The following is a 25,511-nucleotide window of genomic DNA, read 5'->3' as shown; positions in this document are numbered from 1 at the left end:
TATGCATCCATTAATTCTATAATTAAAGTAGTGTATCGTTGTCATGGAAACGAAATTCACGCTCGGAGCGAATAGTAGTAGTTAGGTAGTATATTGTATGTAGTTATTATTATAATAATCCTCACCAGTGGTATTGTTGTTAGTAAGTAAATATTAGGCGTTAAGACGTGTTGTTTGTTGTTAATTATAAGTTTGGTTTCCTTTTTACATCTCCATAGACTATTAATAATTTACATAGCTTATAAATTATTATTAGATATAATTGTATATGCAGGATAATTTATTTAAAGTTTCCACAGCGCCTTTATACATTGATTATTTTTGGATTGAATGAAAATCTACCTCCTTCACAGTCAAACAAGTACAATAAATGAAAAAATTGTTACACCCATTGCCTTTTGGATTTTTGCATTGACTTCAGAAAATTATCCTAAAAAAATATATATGGTTTAAAGCAGGCCTTCTTAGTTTTAACCCCCTTGCCATTTTGGTGAAGGAAAATTATATGGTTAAGTAAAACAGATAACTTTTAAAAGATTTTAAAAAGATTCAAATGTTAAAGTAACCCGAAATTGAATAGATTTTTAATAAATTGAAAGTAGCTCCTATATGCACCTATCCCTGCCTTGCGGGTATCTGAAAGAGTCTCAAAACGAAAAAGAACATTTTTTTATTACCATTTTTACAGATTTTAGCCTTGAAAAACCGTAAAATCAAGTACCGATAATAGAGTTTCAGGGACAAATTTTCCTTTGTAAAAGATGTGGTTTTTGAAGGATGAAGACGATCCCTTCTTCATCAAATAGATAGATAGTCACCGTATTTCCCCTCAAACATAGTTGTTTTTCCCGTCTTATGATTTTCCTATCCCTTTTCGAAATACAAGGCTGGAAACTTTAAAAAAATCATCCTGTATTTATAAACTAATTTTAATATATAAACGACTTAACTAGAAAATAGTCCAATGACAGAAATCAACTTTTCAATATGTTTTGCTACTCTATCGTTAGTAAACCTACGCAAGAATAACGCTTCAAAAATGTGACAAATTTTACAATTTGTGTGAAGACACTTATGGTTTTGAGCGACTTCATATATCTGGGGATATATGAAGTCGATAAATTGCGTTGCTAAATCGTGCACACTAATGGGTATCCAAGATTTAAAGGCAATAAATATAAGTGATATAGGTCCCTAATAGCTTTACAATGAACCCATTACCATGTCACTTGATATTCTTTTTATGGGTTTAACTTCAATTTAAAGTTTCTTTCTCTTTAAAAAGGATTCTTTATATAGACCGTTACTTAACTCAAAAAAGGCTTCCAAACAATAATTCTATGCAAGTTCGATAACTTTCCATTACATTTAATCTTAATCTGTTTTTATAATATAATACTCAAAGTACTTAGGAGTTTTGTCTTGAATTTGAAAGAAGTATACTTTGTTTATTGCTTTGCATGCTTGGCGGGTTCTCACAGATTCCAAAAAATTTAATTTGGTATAATTTTTAATTTTTCTGTCCCCCAAAAAATGTAGGTCATACAATAAGTAGTTGAAATTTCCTAATAGGAAAAAAATAATTCAGATTTAAGGCTACAACCGTAGTACGAACACAGCCTCAAAGTTATCGTGTTTGTGATTATTGGGAATTAAGATGCTGTTTCTTGTATACCTAAAATAAATGTTTTTAATTAAATTTTGTTGTAAGAATCGAGTACCCATAAAAAATTTCAAAAATTTAAATAAACATAAATGAAAATTATCAGAATAAGGTCGACTTTTTATTGGAACAAATTACAATCAATTGGTAAATTTAGCTTAATTAGTATCATAATTGAAATTTTATCTTCCTCAAGAAACAATAATCTAAAAATTTTATGTATATTTGTATATTTGTACTAAATTGCACGGACTAAACGATAACAGTTAATTATACAATAACCAAATGATTCTAACACTGTGGGTGTTGCAAGTTAAACCATAAATATATATTATGTTCTATTTGACTTTTAGATTTATCTATCCTCAAACTTCCACTAGTACAGTAGGGTATCAGAAGCCAAAACATCAAAAATCTGAAGTACTCTTATAGTGGCGACAAGACGACAGACAAAGCGATCATTAGACACAGATATTCAAAAAATAGCATATTATTTTGTTTTCTTTTCAGAAATTAAATGCTGTTTGATATCCCTTTAATCATTCAATCATTTAGCTATCCTTTAATATCGATCTTAAGGTTTTGTCTTTATTTCATTAGCAAACAAAAATCAAAATAACATATGTACCTAATATGGAACATAAAACAAGTGAAATTTACAAAATTTAAAAAACCCCCGACAAATCCGATTTATTCCTTGTAAATTGATTTTTGGAAACTTAGCAATAAAATGTTCTCAATCAAGTCGGCATAACCGTTTAGGGGCTACGATGCCACTTTAAACTTATAACACTCCTTCTTAAACCAATATCAAAGTGATAGTCAAGGACATCAGATGAGATGAAAAGGATACTTAGAAAGCTATCATTTTTTGGGACAAATTTTAGAAAATATTTTAATTAAAATTGAAATATAGGTATCAATGGAAAAATATAACTTATTTATATTTTAAGTCAAGCGTGAGCAAAATGCTCATAACGCGAGTGCTGACGGATTAAAATAACGAATATCGAGCATTCTTTGTTTTTTTACACAATAAAAGTGAATAAAAGTTTCTTAGTTTGTTTTTCTCTTTTTTTTCAACCTTAACATTTTTCATTTCTACGCTTTTGAGAAAAATCAACTTTTATTACATTTTTTAATTAACAGGATGCGATAATAATTGTGAAACAGATATCATAAAATATTTCATTGAATAGGAACACTTATCTATAATAAGTATTTTTTATACGTGTTTTATTTTACTTCTGTGTATATAACATTATTGTGAACAGTAATGTTCTTGAAAACAACATCGATCAGAGGTTTTTAAAAGGAATAAAGTTTAATTCAAAATTAATAGTTACCATAACAAGTGAAATTAAGAAAATTTTAAAAACTCCCGACAATTATTTCAAGTTTTTTTTCGGATACGAAACCTTAAAGTCGCAATTGAAAAATACTTAGGATCACTCTCCGTTAAAATACCTTTCAAACGAATCCAAAAAAATAAAAATCGGTTCATCCGTTTAGGCGCTACGATGCCACAAACAGACACACACACACACACATAGCGGTCAAACTTATTACACCCCTTTTTTTTTAGTTCGGGAGTTAAAAATAATATCAATCTCCGTGATATTGTATTCATTCTACAGCTAATTTTACGCCGTAGGTGTCGTTTGGTCCAATGAAGTTTAAGGTGCAATCGGCAATATCACGTCAAATTTTATATTCCAATTAGTATTATGTATGTGGTTTATCGGCGCAATTTAATGACGTCACATATCTCCACAGAAAATAATTTATAAATGTGTCAAATTCACCCCCACAATTTTTGACATTTTACAAACCATTTCTATTTTTTATTTTTGAAAATATTTGCCTTTCATTACCCAAAAGAAGCTGTACGGATAGAGGTCATATGAAGTTTACAATGATTATAGTTTTTTGGCCATATTTCTTTCGAAAATATAGACACATGCGCTGTATAATATCTAACTGGCGGGAATGTGTTATAAATCGTTTCCTCCCAGAACATAATTTATGAGTTTTTAGTGATGTCTGATAGATTTTTACATTACCGGGATAAAAATGCTTTCCGAGTTACGGGTGTGTCAACGGGTGTTTTTGGGAGGTGTCAACTTTTCCAATCTCCTCTCCCCTTCTATGTCGTTAAACTTTAGTACAGCCTCTACAAAATTGAGCTAGGGTTGAAAATCGTTTTGAAAATTTTGTTAGTGGAAAAGTGTGTCTTAAAGATATTAACTTTCCAGCTCCCCTTATCTCTCTTTTGTATAGCTATTGCATGTTTTAAAAAACTGGAAAATAAATGAGTAATCCCATTTTACTAACAAGTATCTTGTAATGAGAAATATATAATGCGGAAGAAATTTGTCTTTAGGGATGGAGATATTTTGCTGACTAGTTCTTTTTTTTTTATGTACGTGTCACAGAAAAAATATCGCATTCATAAATGTAAGTGTAATATACATCATATTATTTTGTATATACCTATCTACGTACATATACCTTCCTACGCGTATGTAGATTAGGATTTAACTTTGCAAATATTTATATCTTCCTCTATCTAGTGTGAAGCATTACAGACAAATGATATATGTCTATCTGGAAATATTCCATCCAATGTAGATAACCAAACCCCACATTATTTAGCTCTAACATATTTTACTTTCACTTAAATGTAATTCTATATTAATAACAGCTTACTCTATTTTCTTCAAGGATATGTATTTATCTGTATTAAAAGCTTTCTATCGCTTTAATGTGAATATGTGTGAAAGTCAACTGTATAAAACTTTCAGTCAGACACCATTTTCTACAAATTAATCATATTGAAAATAAAATATAATTTGAATGAGGTAGAATCATACTGATCCACGTATCATTTTGCTTAAAATAAAGATTTTGGGATGAGGACAGGAAAAAAACATAAATCGTCATGATTCCATGCAACACTACCTAATTCAAGTGTCATTGGTCATCATTTTTCCTGAGAAATGCCAACCTCTTACTTCATGAACAATTGGATTTTTAATGTTTTAAAACTAACAAAATGTGCTTTAAATGAAAATAATTGTATAGATTGATTTTTCATAATTCCAATATTTATTTTTATTAATATTACCATGTAAAAATAATTAACACTCTTACAACTTAAAAACCGATTTTCTTCTAAAAATTATAATGTCACTTGGATCATTATAGTTCTACGATATCCTATGTAATGGTTTAAATGATAAATTATACCTACAACATATTTTAAGTTTTCGTCTCCTCGATAGAAGAACTAGATGTTGAAATCTAAGTCAATTGCAAAGTTATTATGGATTACTCAATTCCTATACGTATAACTTAATGTGTTATTTACAGATTAGGATTTTATCTGAAAAACAAATTCGAACTCTTCAAAGAATAATTCTAACAAACATTTTTATCGTCGATAAAAGTAATAATCAGATCAAATCAAAACTTAAAAGTAGGCTAGGATTGTATGTTTTAAGTTCCAACATCAAAACAATCATATTCGAGCGAACTGGTGCTCTATTGAGTTACGCCCATAGGTTAGGACAGAAGAACCATACTACCGGAATCACAAAAAAAATTATTGAATTTTATTTGTCGACAATTCGAAATGGGAATGGAAATAACGAAATGATATAAACGCTAATTATATCAAGAATGGTCTAATTCACTTCGAAATATAAAAAAATTAGCCCGGTTAATTTTGATTCAGTGTTATTTACGTTGGTAAAATCGGCGTTTCAAAGAGTCCCAACAATTCACTATGAATGATGTCAAGAATCCATAAAAATTCAATCGCCGAATTTACCAAAATGCCAAACAACTACAATAAAATAAAAAGGTTATTGAGATGACCTTCATGATACTATTGTTGAGAAAGCCTTCATGATACTCACTATATTCATTATGCAAAAAATATAGATATTCACTATGCAAAAATTCATTTACTTAGTGGACTAATGGTCAACTAACTGGCCATAATATATTGAGTATCACAAAAAAAAATTCAAAAACACAAAGTAGTAGACAGTATGTCAGTAATGTATACAAAATTATCAATTTCAAATTTTCAATTGTAAAGAGAATATCTTATTTCTAGTTTACTGTCTTCATTATACCTTAATTATTTATAATATTGGATAAACCCCTACGACTTTTAACCTTTTAATTGACATTAAATGAGATGAAGAAGGTTATGTGTTTCACTCTTATATTTATATACAAAACTAGCTAACAGTCGATTTTTTTTAAAATACTTTTCAGATTTCTTACCTGTAAAGGGAAAAAGTATACGGGTTATAGTAGTTATTATTAACAAACATACAACTACAAACACTATTACAAACCTTAAATCTTGCATGAAATTTTCCCGAACTACCTTTTTTGCTCCTAATGAAGTCATTTGACAGCAGTCGTTGTATTGTTTTGCTTTCCCGGAACCCCTCTTACTAACACTTAAACTTTATGGTATGGTATTAAAGTTCAAATTGATTTTTAATTATTAAAACGAATCTTATGTATGGGAATATAGAAAAGTGTTGTTTTTAGACTTTTTCAGGCAATTTTTTAAATTTTTCTCTCGATAAGAACCAGCCTCGTTTTTCAAGGAATATTATAAAAGAATTAGTGAAATCGGTTCAGCTGCTCTCGAGACTTACCCTTTAGCAACATATTTAGCGATTCATTTTTATATGATAGATTAAGGCTACGTTTAAAAAAATGTATTTGACTTCGTCGCTACAATTTTCATTTATAAACCAATTTCAAAAAATGTACAAAAAGTAAACAAATAATTTTAAAATAAGTTTTATCAACATTTTTCTTAGAATTGACTTTTAAAAATTGTGGTACATGAATTGAATTCTACCTTAGAATACGATTTATGTTAACACCAAAATATAATTACTCCCATAGAAAGTAATGATTTCTATTCCATCTATCATAAACTTTTTTACTTACAACAAAACTTTTACAATAACGTATAAAAATATATATTGTTAATATCATTTCTTTTGTGACATCAAACTTTCTAAGTTATTAACATTTGCAATTTGATTGATATATCATTACTTTTACATTTTTTTTACAAATACGTTTGGTTTTCTTCGTAAAAAATTTCCTTGTTTTAACATTATGTAAGAGCATTTTTTTTTTTAAGCGGGTAAAAAAAATTTAAATAATGGATGTCTACACAACCATCATTTATAACATACTTGAGAAAAGTTTTTGTCATAAAGTCATTAACAACAAAAAAACTATGCAAACATAGCATTATTACGTAGTACTGTAGAGAAAAAAAAATATTTAAAAGGCCTTTTATCGTTATTTATGGTCTTTTCTTTCAAATGCCAAGTTATAAAAAAAGTTGTTCTCTTAATAATCATATTTGTTACCAGATTTAAAAAGGTTAAAAGTGGAAAATATAATAAATATTCTTTCTTTATGAGGCCCATAAAAAGAAAACTGTTGAAACCATGTTATATTAGAGCGAGAATTTCGGTTATCTATAAATATAGTTTCCATGTCGATGAGAACATGATTTGCCCTAGCAAGAATTGAATCAAAGTAGATTTTTAACTTATTTGAATCGGTCACATGAAGTCAAGATCGGAAACTATTCTAGCCTTGAACGATTGAATCCTCGAACAATTTAACTGAAAGATTTAACTACTGTAAAGCTCCTGAAGTTTAACCTCAGAACGAGTAGGCACTGTAGTTTAGTTCGGGAGTTAAACAAGAGGAGTAAAGAAAAGATTCTATTCGTTTTAACCAACCTAGATATTCATTACATTTTCTTTAAATTAGTATGTATTACTGAAAGATTTTGATAACATTGCATGGTAAAAATACGGAACAGCATTGCATTATTTACCAGAATTTTATAGAAACAAGTGAAAATAAACAATTGGCTGAGTTAATTGTTGAAATACCATGTATCGACAGTGTTGATTACATTACACATAAATGTCGACCCGTTCAGGAGCTACGATGGCACAAACCAATCGATCTGACCTGATTTTTAACCCCCGAACTAAAAAAGGGGTGTTATAAGTTTGACCGCTATGTGTGTGTGTCTGTCTGCCTGTGGCTTCGAAGCCCTTAAACGGATGAACCGATTTGGATTTTTTGTATTTTGTTTGAAAGGAAATTTAATGAAGAGTGTTGTTAGCTATGTTTCAAACGCGAGTTTAGGATTCTATACTCGAAAAAACTAAAAATTAAAAATCGGGTCAGTTTTAAAAATGCTCTAAGGAAAGAGGCAATTTAATGGAGAGTGTTGTAAGATATGTTTCAAATGCTAGTTTAAGGTTCCGAAGCCGAAGAGTTTGTCGGTGGTTTTTAAATTTTATAAATTTTACTTGTAATTTGTGGGTTTCTTTAAATTTTTAATTCAATAATATTGAACATGATAATTTCTAAATATTCTAACACGAGCTATTAAAGTCGTATTATCAAATATTTTAAATGTTTGAAGAGGCGTTTCTAACTTTACATACATAATATCATTACATTTTTTTAAATATTTTCAGAATATTCTACAAACGTATTACGTTAGGAGCACAGGATATATTTTTATATATGATATTCAGTTGCCACTATATCTTGTTGGATACGTGAAGCGAATAATTTGATTTGCAGAAATGTTTATAACATAATTAAACCAGTCAATGTTTGCAAATTTTTCAAACTTAAAAAAAAAATAAATAAAATAAAATAAATTTTAAAATTAGTTGCCTTCCAAATTTCAGCTAGGATTTTTTCATATGTCATGGCAAGGCCAGCTAGGCTGCTAAAAAAGATTTAGCAAATATCAACGTCTCTATTAAATATTGGTCCTTTATAACCAACTTCAAAAAAGGAGAAGGTTCTCAAATCGACTGTTTTTTTTATGTTTGTTACCTCAGCACTTTCGCCTGGGTGAACCGATTTTGATGATTTCTTTTTATTTGAAAGCTGGTACTTTCCGTGTGGTTCTATTTCAATTTGGGTCATGAGAAAATCATATAAGTCTTAAATTTTCATTATGTATGTACTTGAAAAATGGACGAATAACTCAATATCACGCCAAACGATTTGGATGATTTTTTAGTGACAAATTCGTAAATGTACTTCACATTCACTAAAAATCACAAAATAAAAAAACTTTTAAAAAAAAACAACCGACTTCAAAAAAATAAATATTCCAAAGTCGTTACAATTATGGTTATTTTTGGAGACCAAGTGTCAGCCAAGTTAATGTAACAAACGGGTCTGTTACAGTTGTTTTCTTGGTTGACATCGACTCCAAAAATAAGAATAATTGTCACTGTATTATATTTTCGTTATTTTTTTACATTGTTGTGCATATTAATTTGTTTCGGAATATTCCTTTTTTGAAGTCGTTCTTTTTTTGTTTTTTTTTTTTATTCAAATGGTTTTAAACTTCAGTAAAAAAAACAAATATATAAGCGGTTTATCAAGCACTTTCAGTTTGGTATTGAGACCATATTGCTTCCAGATTTAAAGGGTTTGGAATAGCATTCATTATTTACTAATTTAAACTTAAAGTATTACTCAATAAGCGTTTCTTATTATTCTTCGATTATTCCTAATTGTTATTAACCCCCGAACTAAAGTGTGTGTGTCTGCCTGTTTGTCTGTCTGTCTGTGGCATCGTAGCGCCTAAACGGATGAACCGATTTTGATTTCTTTGGTTTCCTTTGAAAGGTAATTTGAATGGAGAGTGTTTTTAGCTATGTTTGAAGTGCCAATTTAGGGTTCCGTACCCGAAAAAATTGACGATGACCTTCCCAATCGGATCAGTTTGGAAAAGACTTTAAGGGAAAAGGCAATTTAATTGAGAGTGTTCATGGATTTGTTTCAAATGCGAGTTTAGGGTTCCGTTTGTAAATTTCACTTGCTTATCAGTATATGAATAATATATTGTTAAAAATATGTTATAATATTATAAATAAAGTATAATTATATAAAATATTTAAGTAGAAACTAAATAACAATCTATACCAAAATGATTTTACTTGGTGTGAAATCCAACTTTTTTTGAGGATTACATAAAAATAAATGGCTAATAATTTATTTTATTGTTTCAGCTGCTGTAGTGATAGCATTCTTTCTCTGTTGGGCACCATTTCACGCACAACGTTTACTCTTCATATACTTTCAAGATATCCCGCATTTCAATACAATAAACGCATGGATGTTTTACATAACTGGTATTTTATATTATGTATCATCGACAGTAAATCCAATCTTATATAATGTAATGTCAAATCGTTATCGTGTCGCATTCAAAGAGACATTATGTGGTAAACGACGTCATCATCGTAATGGCGGTTACTTTCGTGAACAATCAAGTTTTCGTGAGACAACAATGTGTAACTCAACATACGAGGCAACACAACTGGTACGTGTTAAATCAATAGGTGGTAGCAGTACTCATGCTGTTGATAATCACGTAAATCATCATCAACATCGTTGTTTAAATAACGTATCAACACGTAGACATAATATTCGAAAAGATAATGGTCATACTGGTGGGGGGAATAATGTTAAATGGGATGATGAAAAACAGTTAACAATTGATAATAATACAATCAATAATGATAATGTTGATACAAAAATGATTGTTGATACAACAATAACACTACCGCCATCCTCGTCACCAACGAATATGGTAGTGATACTATCATCACCAAATATTAATAATGGTAAAACGAAATGTTTTACTACATCTGACTTAAATATTAACGACATTGATTTATTAACACCAGATGCTGATTGTTGTAACACAAAGGATGAAGATGTTAAATCTAATTTACATTTAGTTGAATCTTGTATTTAAACCATTTGATTGTTGAGTTTATTATAACAAATTTTCGTTTGTTAAAATTGCACATATCATTACAATAATATTATTATTGTCAGAAAATGTTTTAATTGTACCATGAGTGGTTTGAGAATGAAAGTAAACGGAGGAATTAATTTAGCAAAATATATAGGGTAAGCAGAGAAGTGTGCGATTTTGAAATAAGCACCTCAATTTGAACTGCATAAAAAAAAAAAAAAAAAAAAAAAAACATTTCAAAAAATTAAGTACGGGCGGTGTCTTTTTAACCGACTTCAAACAAAAAAGGAGGAAGTCCTCCATTTGACTGTGTTTTTTTATGTTTGTTACCTCAGAACTTTTGACTGGGAGAATCGATTTTGATGATTTTTTTCTATTTAAAAACTGGTGATTCCCGGTTGTCCCATTTCAATTTAATCTAGTTTCGAAGATGGCATCCATGATAAAAATATATAAGTCTTAATTTTTCATTAAGTATGCGAGCGACTAATGGACGAATAACACAATATAACGTCAACCGATGTCGATGATTCTTTTTTTAGTGACTAATTAGTTATAGTGTACTTCAGATTTACTAAAACAAACAAAATAAAAAAACTTTTAACTAAAAAAAACCAACTTCAAAAGAAAAACTATTCCAAAACAAATTAATAGGCTCTAAAAATTTAAAAAACTCATCGATTTGGGCAAAATCAACGACTAGTTAAAATCCGACCTCAATTATAGTTTTTAAGATACCAACCCCATAATAGTAGAATTCAAAATCGAAAGATTTTAGGGCCCAACTGTCTTGAAATACAAACAACGGATGTTCATAGACATGATTTTTGTACTTTATAGACCAAAATTATCCAAAAAAATGATTTTCAGATTAAAAATATTTTAAAAGTTAGCTTGGTTTAAACGCTATCATGGTTTAAAAATCAGGAAATAGTTCTTTATGAGAAAAACGTTACAAAATTTATACTAGCATATACTTTATAACAGAGAAATAAATATTGCTGATATTCCATTATTATAAAAAATGAATATCTGAAATAATTGTGATATAAATATTCTTTTTGTATAAAATTGAAATACTCCATCCAGTATTCTGTGTAAAAAAAAAAACAAAAAAAAAAAACAAAATTATGTAAGGTCTAATAAACTTCTACAAACGAATAAAAATATACGAAACGTGTATTTTATCATCCTCAACCTAAACATCCTAAAAAATATGGTGTGTACCCGGATAGAGGTAACTACTATTAAATTTCTTATTTTGCATTTTAAGAAAAAAAGTCATTCTTTTTTAAAAATTTTTCTTTATAAAAGTATGTAGGCATATTTAAAACTTCTAAATAATCTACAGGGTAGTCAAAAATTTGGTATCACTATTTTTTCTTTTTGTAAACTATCCATCCTTTTTATTAGTTGTTACTAGGAAAAGTTGCTGGAAATTAACAATTATGATTCAAGATTCAAAGTCGCGACTGAATTTCAAGAAGATCTTTCCAACTTTGACAAATCCGTTCTTAGTGAATGTTTATCCGAGAAAATAAATTTTCTTCTTAATTTTGTAACCTAGTCCACAAAATAAAATACACTCTCGAATATTTTCTTTGTTACGTTTTTTTGTAATTACAACTTTTGTTTAAATAAAAAATGATGCTATAATTAAAGTACACGGATCTTCTTGATATTTTGTATAGAGTCATAGTTGTTAATTGCGAGCAACTTTTTTGAATAATATTTTGTCAACTTATAAAAAAGAAGGGTAGTTTACCAAAATAGTGATTTTAATTTTTTGGCTACCCTGTACATTCTTTAAAAGTTTTAAATATGCCTACATAATTTTCAGAATAAGCAAACTTTTTTATAAAGACTGACTTTTTTCCTTACAATGAAAATTTACAAGTATAGTTACCTCTATCCGGGGGCACACTGTATATATAATACAGATAGATTAATACTAATGTTAATCGTGGATGTTGAACGTATATTTCCATTTAAATCGATATTAATTCATCGTCCCATATTATGATGAAAAGGCTAGTATTTTGTAGGTAGTCATACCTAAATTGTATAATACGGGCAATTTATTAGTTTCTTTTGATATTCATATTATCAATTGCAAACTTTTTTTAAATATATTTATTTGCTGCGTACTATAAAATTGAGCAATAAAATTAATAATACAGTAGGGTCACAAATAGTTACCAAGAGGACAAAAGACAAGTTTTAAAAAGTGATATTATTAAAAAAATCCTCTGCTTGTCAAGTAATTAAGATTGTTCTACACCAAAATTCGGCCAATTTACAGAGCGCTGAGTAATTTACAAAAAACGGGAATGTCAATCCATACAATCTCAATTTGCTGAAGTTTTTGTAGAAAAAATAACGCTACCACAAGAAAAAAACTAGGAGTTGATTAGGAATAAGGAATATTACAAGAAAATTTTGATAAATAAATCTACTTAAAGTAATCTTTCTAAGTGAAAGTTACAAAATTTAAGAAGTCTCCATTAAATCACCACTCTCACTCTCTATTAAATTACCTTTTGAAGCTACGATGCCACAGACAGACACACACACACACATGGCGGTCAAACATATAACACCCATTTTTTTGGTTCGAGGGCTTCAAATAAACTTTAAATATACCCTTATTATAAAATAACCAAGGCAAAGTTTCGTTTTTAACCCCCGAACCAAAAACAGGGTTTTATAAGTTTGACCACTATGTGTGTCTGCGTGTCTGCCTGTGGCATCGTAGCGCCTACACGGATGAACCGATTTGAATTTTTTTGTTTAATTTGAAAGGTAATTTTATGGTGAGTGTTCTTAGCTATGTTTAAGTGTGAGTTTATGGTTTCGTACCTGGAACAACTGAAAAATAGGTGATAATTTTCAAAATCGGTTCGGTTTGGAGAAGGCTCTAAGGAAAAAGGTAATTTTATGGAGAGTGTTGTAAGATACGTTGCAAGTGCAAGTTTAGGGTTCCGTACCGATAAAATTTTTCAAGAGTTTTTTCAAGTTTTAGAATTATACTTGTTTTATGTTACGTTGTACAGATTTTTGACAATATAAAATTTATTCAAAAAGTTTTAATCAGGGTTAAATTTAAGTTTTTTAACAAAAAACTATTGCTGATATAGTTTTGTCTGTACTTATCTGGTTACCCTGTATATTTTATAGGTGTAATTTTTCAAAATCCAAAACCAAATTAATGTTCATTGTTTGTAATGTCTAATTTGAATATGATACAGTTTTTGTAAACGTCTGATAAATTTCATGTAAATCTTGGTCGTTATAAAATATATTTTAAAGAAAATAAGCTCATTTATCAAAAAAAAAGACCAATAGATAGTTTTTATTATTTTAAGTTAGAATATTATATTTTTTAAGAAACTAAAAAGTTTAAGAAATCGATTTGGGGATACTGAAATAAAATTTAAAATTATTTTTACAACTATAGAAATCGTTAATAGGATAAATTAACTAAGTAAATGTAAGAAAAATAAGGGCCATAGCCCTGGTCCTCGGAAAGAAATCCCAAGTTAATTTTTGTGTATGACTATCAAAGAAAATGATTTGTACGAACCGATGGTCAGAGCTATGAGCAACCTTTACCCTTTAATAACATACGTAATTAAGGGTCCATACTTAAACAAATGATGTGAAAATTTTGTGTCAGTAATTTCCAGCTTAAAGATATAATAAATTCCAAAAAAAGAATTCTACTCTTTATTTTACTATTTTAAAATTTTCCCATTTAAGAATAACTTTTTTTAAATAATTTTGCGTTAAAATATTTCTATTCCGATATATTTCTCCTTTTTAAGCATGATAAGTTAATTCAATTATACTTCTAGATAAGTCAATAATACTTCTAGATAATTACTCAACAAAAACCTACTCGAATGCCTTTCTGTTCCAAGATAACTCTACTCTTTTCTGAATTTAACGATTTATACTTAAATAAGTCTGTTTTCAAATACAATAATAGATACATCTCCTGAAAATTTCTTTCCATGGATACATGTTAAGATGTCACAAAAAAAATCAAAGGTGTTAAAACATTCTGGCCAGGAACACTTAATTACTTTAGAAAATCAAGCCTAAAACTTGTGTATTCGCTCCGTGCGTGAGTTTCGTTTCCATGGTAACGATACACTACTTTAATTATAGAATTGTATGGATGCATATATAATTGTATGGTTTGCATTTAAGACTTACATTTAAAATTTAATATTCTTGTCTCACAAATTTAAATAAATAATTATGATAATTTACATTTGAAAAATAATATTTGTTCAATTTGATTTCTTATTTTCACAATTTTTAATGCATTAAGTTTAATTAATTAGTGTTTTTCAATAATTTTAATTTGACATTTCTATTACATTAACATGTAAAGAATTGCAAATTAGTCATAACAGCCCCCCTTTAACTCCAAAATTTTTCACTTAAAGCGCTGATTTTATTCGATTTTATTGTCCCTACCATGACTACGCACACAACGAATACAATTACATTTGAAAAAAGTTTTGAAAGTACAACTATTTGAAAGCATAAATCTTTGAAAGCAGAAATGTTGCAAATTATCCATCTTTGAGAGTATAATTTTTTAAGTAATGTTAAAACAGGTTTTTTGTGAAATAGTAGGTATTATTTAGAAGTATATTTTAATTAAGTTGTAACTTCTTTAAAGTGTAGATATAATAAAGTTAAAATGTATAAAACTAGTTTTATTAAAGCTAGAAAAAAACTGTTACAAATATTTTGAGAAATAAAAAGTAGAATACTTTTTCTGTTTGAGAAATACTTTTGTAATTTATAAATTTTAAATACTTCTGTGATATTTAAACTAAAATAATTTTTATTTTTATTGTCACAAAGAAACATTCCTTATTATATAATTGATAATGTCTCATTCAAATTTGAAAGATAAATGGAAAATAAAAATTTTAAAATGTAAATCAATTACTAATTATTTTTTTCTTTTTATCATACCTTCCTTTTCATTTCAAACACTCAGACATAAGACAAGTGGAATAATTTTTATTTTAAAAGGTAAGTGGTTTTCAATTATAATAATTTCATAATTTTATTAGCGATACCTATTGCAATTTATTACAGGTAATTGTCAATGAATTATGAGTAATTTGCGATAAAAAATTTTAATTTTATCATCTTTCGGACATTTCATAAAATTATAAATTATAAATTTTGTAAATGAATTTTAAAAAGTTTAAAAAATTAAACGCCTATACGAGATGGAAATTAAAAATAATTTATTTTCATTTCCACATATTTAATACATGGTAGAATTGAATTCGACAGGAGTGGTGTTGTTTGTAAGTAAAGTTATTTAAACGCAGACCAATTGATAAAACTGTAAACTGTAAATGTATAAACCTTTGAAAATAGAATTATTTTAGAATAGAAAAATACCGTAGCAAGTTTTCTGTAGTATTATGTATTATTAATAAGCATATTCTAATTAAGGTATAGTTCTCAAAAAGTTGAAATATATTTTAAAGTAGAACTATTTAAAAATAGTTTGATTTAAGTAGGAAAATTGAGTAGTAGAAAAATTTTAGCGCAGGAAAAGAAAAAGTATAATTATATTTCTACTTTCTTACTTCGCCATTTCATGCAAGAATAAATAAAAATTGAACATTACTTTTTTTATATTTTGTTTGGTATTTCATCAAATATATTAAAATGAAGAAATGTATTAAATTATATTTATTTTTTCATAAATAATTTGAATGTTCTTGCATTTACGAAATATATTTTGAAAAAACAAAAATATAATATAAAATGTTATTACAAACTTGAAACCTATACAGAAATGAAAAAAATCATTTTTTTAAATTTATTTCTTTTTAATGAGCACGTTCCATAACACCAAAATATATAAAAAATTTCATACTATTTCATTACTGAAATATAATAAATAATAGCTCCATTCAAAATAAATTGTATTACTTTTCAAACTGTAGATAGTACTTTTTATGAACCAATTATAAAGGCCCATTTACATCCACCGAAATCATATACGATAGCGTGGTGAAATTATAATGAGAAAATCTAGAATGAGAAAATCTAGAAAATCGTTTCGTTGTTGGGACTATCGCGGCAATACTGATAACGTCTTGTTTCATTATATTATAAATTTGTTTGTACACAATAATTTCAACAGTTATGTAATAATATTGCCTATATCAATGAATAGATGATAATGCGATTAGTTAAAATCACAAGTAATTTTAACTAAAAAAATTATTGGTTATATTCAAAATCAATCCAGATCAATTTAAGTAGACATTTCGAACTTTGTTATTAAAAGGCAAAATAAACGGTACTAAAAGTTAAAAGTAAGAGCATGAAAAGTATAAAGGTATTAGTTACTCAAATAATCTACGAAATATTTTGTGGATCCGTGTTTGGTCTCCTACATCAGATTTATTAGAAATGTTCATCGTTACATTTATTGCTTGTTTTACTGCCGCTGTAGCTATAGGAATGAAAAAGATGGTGTATTTGAAGCGAATACATGATTATGGGAAGGTTGCCAAGGTCGACTGTACTTTTTACCACGATTGAATGAAATTAAAAACTTACGTTTTATTTCTTTAGCAGAATTATTCATTTATTCGAAATTACAATTCGTGAGATTCAAATCCCTCACCATCATACGTAAAAAAGTTCCTTTCATCGGTCTTAATTGCTAAAACTATATCCACGAAATTTACGGCGGTGTGATTCGATGAATTCTGTCGATTGTTCTAAAATACATTTTTACCATTTATTTTCTTTCAAATTTTATATTTATTTCGTTTTGTCGCATCGCAAAAATAAAAATGTTGCTACCTTGATCACAATTTAGATTATCACAACTGGAAAAACCAAAGATTTTATTAGCCTTACCTAGATGGAGGATCTACCTAAACTATCTTCTCCTACTTACTTTCCAGGTAAATTTTACGAACGTGTAGAGATAAAAAAATACATGTATTTTATACTTTAACCACCAAAATGTTATTTAAAATAAAATACAGACATTATTTAATGTATTTATTTTTGCGTGACAAAACACGAATATACGAAAAAGCTTTGAACGAAAATTTATAAGAGACTCGAAAATAAATAAATAAATAATTGTTGAAACATAATAATTCGCAATACAAGAGCTGCATAAGCTTGGCAAATTTTCTGCAACAAAAAAAAAACCACAACAACACTCTAGTTTATAACAGTACAACCCTCTTATGATTCCAAATATTTTGGATAGCGAAAATCGGACTTCGGACCAAGAAAATTGTTTGCGTTTGAGTTAGAAGCATAAATTTGTTGGAAACGACAGTAAATTTACATAACACAAGTCTTATAAGTCAAGTTTTATTCAGAACTTTGAATCAAGCATCTCATTAAATTTGAACAAATAGAGCGACACGAAAAAAATACACAGAAGCCGGAGCTCATACGCGGATCCTCTAAATATCTGATCTAGATCGTAACCAACTGCGACAGTTACGTTCTGCACAAGTGACTCAAATTATAACCTCTTCGTGTTTTCATTTGATTTGTATGTTTTTCTGTATACTGCACTAACCCATAAGACACTTTAACTTATATAAATGCGATTCAAATATTAAATTTTGGTTTCATAATAAAAATATCTCATTAGAAATTAAACTTCGGAAAAAGATGAATTTAAGACCATAATTTACACAAAAAACGTCTTATTTGTCTCTCAATATACTTTTCAGGATTAAATTATTAAGTAAACTGTAAATTGTATATTCTCCAAGCTCTTGACGTGATCTTTTTCTAGTATCGTCTCGTGTCTCTCGATACAAAACTAATGGCACACGCACACACGCATTGGCACATTCAAACGCAAACAGATCAATGATTAAAATGTGATAAATTGACTAAATATATTTTATTATTATTTTTTATTTGTAGAAGATAATAAAAATAAATTACCGTTGTCTCTTTATTATTAGACTTTTTCTTCGAGAATTGTTCAATGAGTAGTATCATTTATTACACATCATTCAAAATTTCATTAAGTGATAAGTTGGTTGGCATTTTCTTATCTCTGTTATCATTTTTCTCTTGTAAAATTAGTTTTATGTACAAGAGATTATAATATCTGAACATTTATTTTCCAAAAAGATTATAGAATACATCTAGATACTTATTTTTATATGTGCAAAATTTATTTATACAGAAAAAAAGTGAAATAAACCTAATTACGTATAATTTGTTTTTATTATTTTTTCACGAACAAAATTAATTTTCATTTGCCTGCAAATTATATTAAACTAATCAAGCTCTGTTCAGCTCTAATATAAAATAACTATATGCCATACAAAACTGTTTTTATTTTATAACAAGTGAAAACAAATAATTGACTGAGTTAATTGTTGAAATACCATGTAGGCAGTGTTGATTACTCTGTCACATTACACATACATACATTTCACGCATATATAACTCATATTCCCATATAATACATACTATACAATTTGCGCATAATTTGTGCCTTCACGGGTATACTGCGATGTTTACGAAAAAATGTTTCAAACACAAATCGTTTATTTTTTTATATTTAAATTGGAACATTTTTTATATTTAAACTTTTGTTCTATCTCTAACGGTTTACAATATGGGTCCCAAGTCTACGGACCCAAGACCCAATTGAACCATATTGTTCATTTACGAACTCGACCTAACTTTTCACGTCCTGAGTACACTATAAAAATTTCATCTTGATTCTCTTTTCGTTTTTTAGTTATCGTGTTGACAGACAGTCTGATAGACGGACAGATGGACAGACAACCGGAAATGGACTAATTAGGTGATTTTATGAACATCTGTACCAAAATTTTGTTCATAGTATCAATATTTTTAAGCGTTAAAAACTTGGGACTACACATAGTATAAAAATAGTATGAATCATGGTATAAGCAATAGGTAAGGTGTACTCAATTCAGTAATATATATTACACTTCAGTAGATATGAGCCATCACAGCCTGCCGTGTTGAATAGATAGATCTAACGGGTAATGTAATTAGGTTAACAGGTAATGTAATCAAGATAGTATGTAATTTGAGAAAGTTTAAGAGGTTAGAAAAAAATTTCTGCTTTTTGTTCAAAAGCGGCTTTAGCGGTAAATTATGGAAGTCCTTAGCCAATAAAAGTTGTCGGATTGATAGAAAGACCTTAAAATAAATTAAAGTTTTAAAAACTAAAAAAAAAAAAACACAGTTTATTGCACTAAAAAGTGTATAACCATTTTAATTGTAATTTAAAATTAAAAACGTAGGATGATTTCTAAATTCAATCTTTAAATTAGCTGATTTGGCAAATATCGATTACCCTAAAATCTTGAACTTTACATTACAATTAAAACATACACTTTTAAGTACAGTTAAGCGTTTTTTTCTTAGTTTTTTAAACTACAAGCTGTACCCTGCCAGATTCCCTGTCGCATATTATGGTTGCATGAAAATAGATGAAAAGTTTAACAGCTAGAAAATATTATTATATTTTGACAAACCCCAGATAAAAAAGCTCACAACTTTCAAATGACGGAACTGATTTTCATGTAACTCACTGCAGTTTTGTAAAAACAACGTCATGCCCATTTACACTCCTTTTGGGTACCTATAATTCAAAATATTCGATTGTTCATCCCCATTTCCACGCCAACACTTACACCCCCCGGAGTTTAAAAAAGATAAAAACAATCACTGAAGCAGGTTATATATCGTGTAAAAATTTGAGCCAATCGATGCAGAAGTTCTTGAGTTTTTACACAATCAAAAAAGTTTTGTATTTTTAATCAAAATAGAAGTTAAAAGTTAGAAGTTTCTGACGAACTTCCTCATTAGAATCAAGTTTCATATACACTCAAAAAATTTGTAAAGTAACAGAGATTAGATCGTTTATTTTTTTTAAAAGAACTGTTTACTCTATATAATTATCATTGTATAGCAACTAACTACTTCGGGAACATACTGTTAGTAAATATTATCATTAAAAGTTTAGCCGAAAAGAAAATTTGCAGCAATAAATATTTTATAAAACCTACACTAAAGATATCATTTTAAGAAATCTTTAACCATAAGCAACACATTTGCTCATAATAAACTCGTCTAAAAATAAAATATGAAATCTGTTTGATAAATAAGATAAAACATTCGTAGAAAGTATTATTGTTATATTTTATTGTTATAGATATACTACTCTCATATATATAATTTGCAATATAATAACCCTTATCTACCCACCAGATGAAGTAACTACTACCACTGCGTTCACTTGTTTATCAGGTTATACTAAGTTTCCACGAAGCTTTCACCACAAGAGGTATAACTACATACAGGATGGGGCAAAAAAGTTTTCGATTTTGAAAACGTTGCTAAACAAAAATCAATTTATTTTTTCAAATTATTTTTTATTATCTAGCCAAAGAGCATTTATTGTTATTGTTAACTAAAACAATATTTTTAAGTCAATTAAAAATTAATCTAGTTTTGAAAATACAATTTATTTAATGCTTTTTCCATGTATTTACAGAAAAAAAATGTTTTTAATTGATAGGTTTTAATTTTAGAGCGTTTAAAAATCGCACATTTGTCTGCCATATCCAGCGTTCTAAAGAATTCTGCGAAAAAGGTAGTACTTTTATTTGATTTAAGTTGGTTTTATTCACCCTTTTGATTTGTAAACATCCTGAGAAATGTTATTTTTATACCATGTATATATGAAATTACAAGGTATACTAAGTTTAGTCCCAAGTTTGTAACGTTTAAAAATATCGTCAAATCACACAAAGAGTCCGTTTCTGGTTGTCTGTCTATCCGTCTACGATCACGATAGCTCGAAAACGAAAATAGATATCAAGCTGAAATTGTTATAGCGAGCTAAGCACGTAAAAAGTGAGATCGAGTTCGTAAATGAGCAATAGAGGTCAATTGGGCCTTGTTAACCAATAGAGATACATGATTTTTCAACAATTTACTCAGTCAATTATTTGTTTTCATTACTCCTTAATAGCTCTTAAGGAGGATACCATCTATATATATATATATATATATACAAATTATGTAGAATAATTTGTTTGGGTTATCGTAATTGGAGTACCGAAAATTCACTCCCATTGGGAATTAAAAGTGCGTAACTATTCAGTAATAAGTAATAACAGGCACTTCCTAAAAATACTAAAAAATTTATTTCCAAAGAACGATATCCACTCAATTTTTTCGAAAAATATTTTACACAAACGTTTCATATTTTTCATTATAAAATCTAAACAAACGAAATCTAAGCGAAATTCCTCTTTAGAATAATTAAATATAAAATTATCTTTTGTGAAAATTATGCTACAAGTGAAATACCAGACATAATTAACGAAGGTCTATCACGTTAAGAGTATATATCAAAACGAGAAATAATTAAATTTGGCTTATAATAAAATTTTTTTTATTGGTAAGATGTTATTTTGCTTTCCTAACTGTCTCTTTTGAATAAATGTAATATTTTATTACGAAATTCGAAATTATCGGCATAAAGCCGCAGGAAACAGACTTGGGTGGGTATATTCGAAGATCATTCATCCTCCTCACTTTCACCCCTCCACCCATATCATCTTGCGACCGGATAACAGTTTTGTGATAACACACACGTCATGCTCTTTTACTTGATACCACACACCACTTGGGTATATTTAAAAATATTCGATTCTTCATGAATAGGAAGAACATGCGTGTCCATGACAGGAAAGAAAAAAGTTTCTATATATTTTGTTGAACCGTACCTATTAGTAGTTCTGTATCAAATATTTCATCATTTTTGATGTTGTAAGAAAATCTTTTATACTAGGTATGTTTGCTTAAGCAATCTATTAAAAAATTCAAGTTTCTATCTTCAATGGTTTACCAATTTCTGACGGTTCACGATATAACACAGTTTCAGAATTTCGAATAATAAGGAGACATTTCTCACATACCGCTTGTGAGAATAATAAATAAAATTATCTTTTGTACATATTCCCTGGAGGTTAAATATAGATAAAAACTATGCTCGAAACAGGTTGTATATCGCGTAAAAATTTGAGCTCCATCGATGCAGAACTTTTTGATTCCATTAGCAAAACACAAAGGATTATAACATTTTTATATATAGATAGATAGATTAATATTATTAATTTGTGTATATATTAAAGCTATTTGAATTCCATAGCATAATTAGTTTAGTACAGTTATTGAAATTTAATATGACAGGGTGATTAACATGGGAATGTGTCATATTAGATGCTGAATTATTGTCTAGTTAAGAAATTTATAGTATGTAATCAATTATGTATGTAATCAATTATGTACTTCCACGAGTACAGTAGGATATCAGAAGCCAAAACATCAAAAATCTGAAGTACTCTTATAGTGGTGACAACAAGACAGACAAAGCGATTATTAGACACAGATATTCAAAAAATAGCATATTATTTTGTTTTCTTGTCAGAAATTAAATGCTGTTTGATATCTCTTTAATCATTCAAGCATTTAGCTATCGTTGAATATCAATATTAGACAATCAAAAATCAAAATAACATATACAGAATATGTACATAAAATGGAACATAAAACAAGTGATATTTACAAAATTTAAAAAACCCACAAAAAATTTTTCGGGTACGGCACCCTAAACTCACATTTGAAATTAATCAAATAACACTTCTAATAAATTGCCTTTTTCCTTGAAGCTTTTTCCAAACTGAGATCATCGACCATTTTTATTTTTTTAGGATAAGGAATCCTAAATTCGCACATTGCAAAAAACACTCTTCATTTAATGACAAATTCAAACAAAGCCAAAAAAAAATCCAAATCGGTTCATCCGTTTAGGTGCTACGATGCCACAGAGAGACAGACCCACACACAAACGGTCAAACTTATAACAGCTCTTTTTTTTAGTTCGGAGGTTAACAAAAATAGCATGGTTTGTGATCAAATTGTCAGATTTAAGAATAATTATTTTAAGATATCAAATTTTTGGAATAGTTTATCATTCAATACCAACCACTATATAGAGGCACCTCTCATTTCATTTCCAGTTTTATTTGCGATATTTTCGTGGTTCTCTCAATTTTGTACCAGGATTTATCAAAATTAGTTCAGTGATTTAGACATGAAAACATAGCAGACAGGCATTTGCATTTATAATATTAGCTAGGACAATCTATAAGCAGAATACACGTAAGCATTCTATTGTTATAAATGCTTATAATTGTTGTATTTAACCCATTATTAAGCTTATAAATATAATGTGAAGACAATTATATATTTGATTTATAATATATGAAAAATCCATTATTATGAAATGAAATATTTGAATAGCTTTCAGCAACACTAAAATTCTAAGCAGATTTACATGCTATGAGTTTTGGTACGTTCATAGTAATTCAATCAACTTGATTATTACTTAAATAAGGTCAGATACTCTCACCAAAAATTACGCAAATTTTAAAATCACGACATTTGTTGACCATTTCAAAACATTTAATATATTTTTACATCAATATTCTAAATAGTTTTCATTGATCATAAAAAGTAATAACAAAAAATAAGCAAATAAATCCTACATAACCTAATAGTACAGTAAAAGATGTTACAAATAAAAGAAAATGACAGAAATCGCTCGCATTTTGCTAAAACCTCATTGAATATGTTTCTTAGATGTCAAATATCATTAGTAAGACATGAATTAGCGGTGCAAATGTTTTTATTTGTTAATAAATAATAAATTGCTAATTCAATAAAACGATGAATGTTAAAGTTGACTTACAAAATTAATAAATAGGCAACTTGAATTACGTATACGTTATACATGTCTTATAGTTTTTGATTATTTGACATCACTTAACTTTTACGTCATACAAGCCTACTGACTAATTTTTTAAGTAAACTTTTACATTGTTCGTATCATTGAATTTACAATTTATTGTTTATTGACAAATAGAAATATTTCATGCCTTACTTATGATATTTGACACCTAAGAAATTCAATGAGGTTTTGCAAAATACGTTTCTTTCATTTTCCTCTAGTAGCCAATTTTTGTAACATCTTTTACTGTACTTTAAACCAATTTCTTTTTTTTTTTTTAAAGTAATAAATCAAATGTGAAAAACTAAATCCATACCACCCCTGTGTTCAGTAAATAAACATATCAAGATTTCAAAAACAAGTCCTATATGAGAGTGTATTCCTTACAAAAGGTTTTTATATTTTTTTTCCGGTTTTTCAAAACATATACTATTAGGATTCCGTTATCACACAAAACAAGCCAGTTTTAAAGGTTTAAGCTTTAGATTACATGAAAAGAAAAATTTATCTCCAATATTATTAAATTTATATACACTTTTTTGAACGGGTCATGAGTACGAAATTGTCAATGTTATTTATTGAGATACTAAGAGATTTTTAAAGAATGCTATAATATCTATCATTCTATCTTTTCTATGTCAGCTTTACAGGTAATCTTTGTAAGTAAGAAGTTTCCAAAATAATTTTAGAGCAATTGAGTCGTGAACTTATCTTGTAATTTCTAAGCAATACAACGATTGGAATCCAATAAAATATGGTAGAATGTGTTGACATGTTAAAATCGAAAAAAAAAATTGTATATATTGATAGAATAGCCAATTAAAAAAATGTTCATAAAATGATTAGAATCGCACTAATACTACTTACTTTAAAAAAAATGGTTTATTACTATCATATTCTCAATTTAATTACAAGATTACTAGAACTTGCAGAAAATTTAAAAGTTAAGGTAAAATATGTTAAATTAGAATTCCAAGCTTGAAGCAAAGCTATACAATATTACATTTTTTTCCACTTTTTCTAACGTCTGGAATATTAAAATGAAAAAAAAATATACAAAAATCGATTCATGAGCTGAATTCTTAGATAAT

General features: G+C 28.1%; 1 protein-coding gene across 1 annotated transcript in view; it reads left to right on the top strand.

The window, feature by feature from the left end:
- LOC123297291 (neuropeptides capa receptor-like) overlaps nucleotides 1–10,638 on the top strand; it is an 86,292-nt gene extending 75,654 nt beyond the window's left edge. Inside the window, exon 4 of the mRNA XM_044878895.1 lies at nucleotides 9,778–10,638. Within this exon, the coding sequence (XP_044734830.1) occupies nucleotides 9,778–10,529 (752 nt within the window). The 3' untranslated portion in view covers nucleotides 10,530–10,638. The remainder of the gene's footprint in view (nucleotides 1–9,777) is intronic.
- The last annotated feature ends 14,873 nt before the right edge of the window (nucleotides 10,639–25,511 follow it).

The sequence above is a fragment of the Chrysoperla carnea genome, chromosome 4 (assembly GCF_905475395.1).
Source record: "Chrysoperla carnea chromosome 4, inChrCarn1.1, whole genome shotgun sequence".
Lineage (NCBI taxonomy): Eukaryota > Metazoa > Arthropoda > Insecta > Neuroptera > Chrysopidae > Chrysoperla > Chrysoperla carnea.
This window is presented reverse-complemented; position numbering and strand designations above follow the sequence as displayed.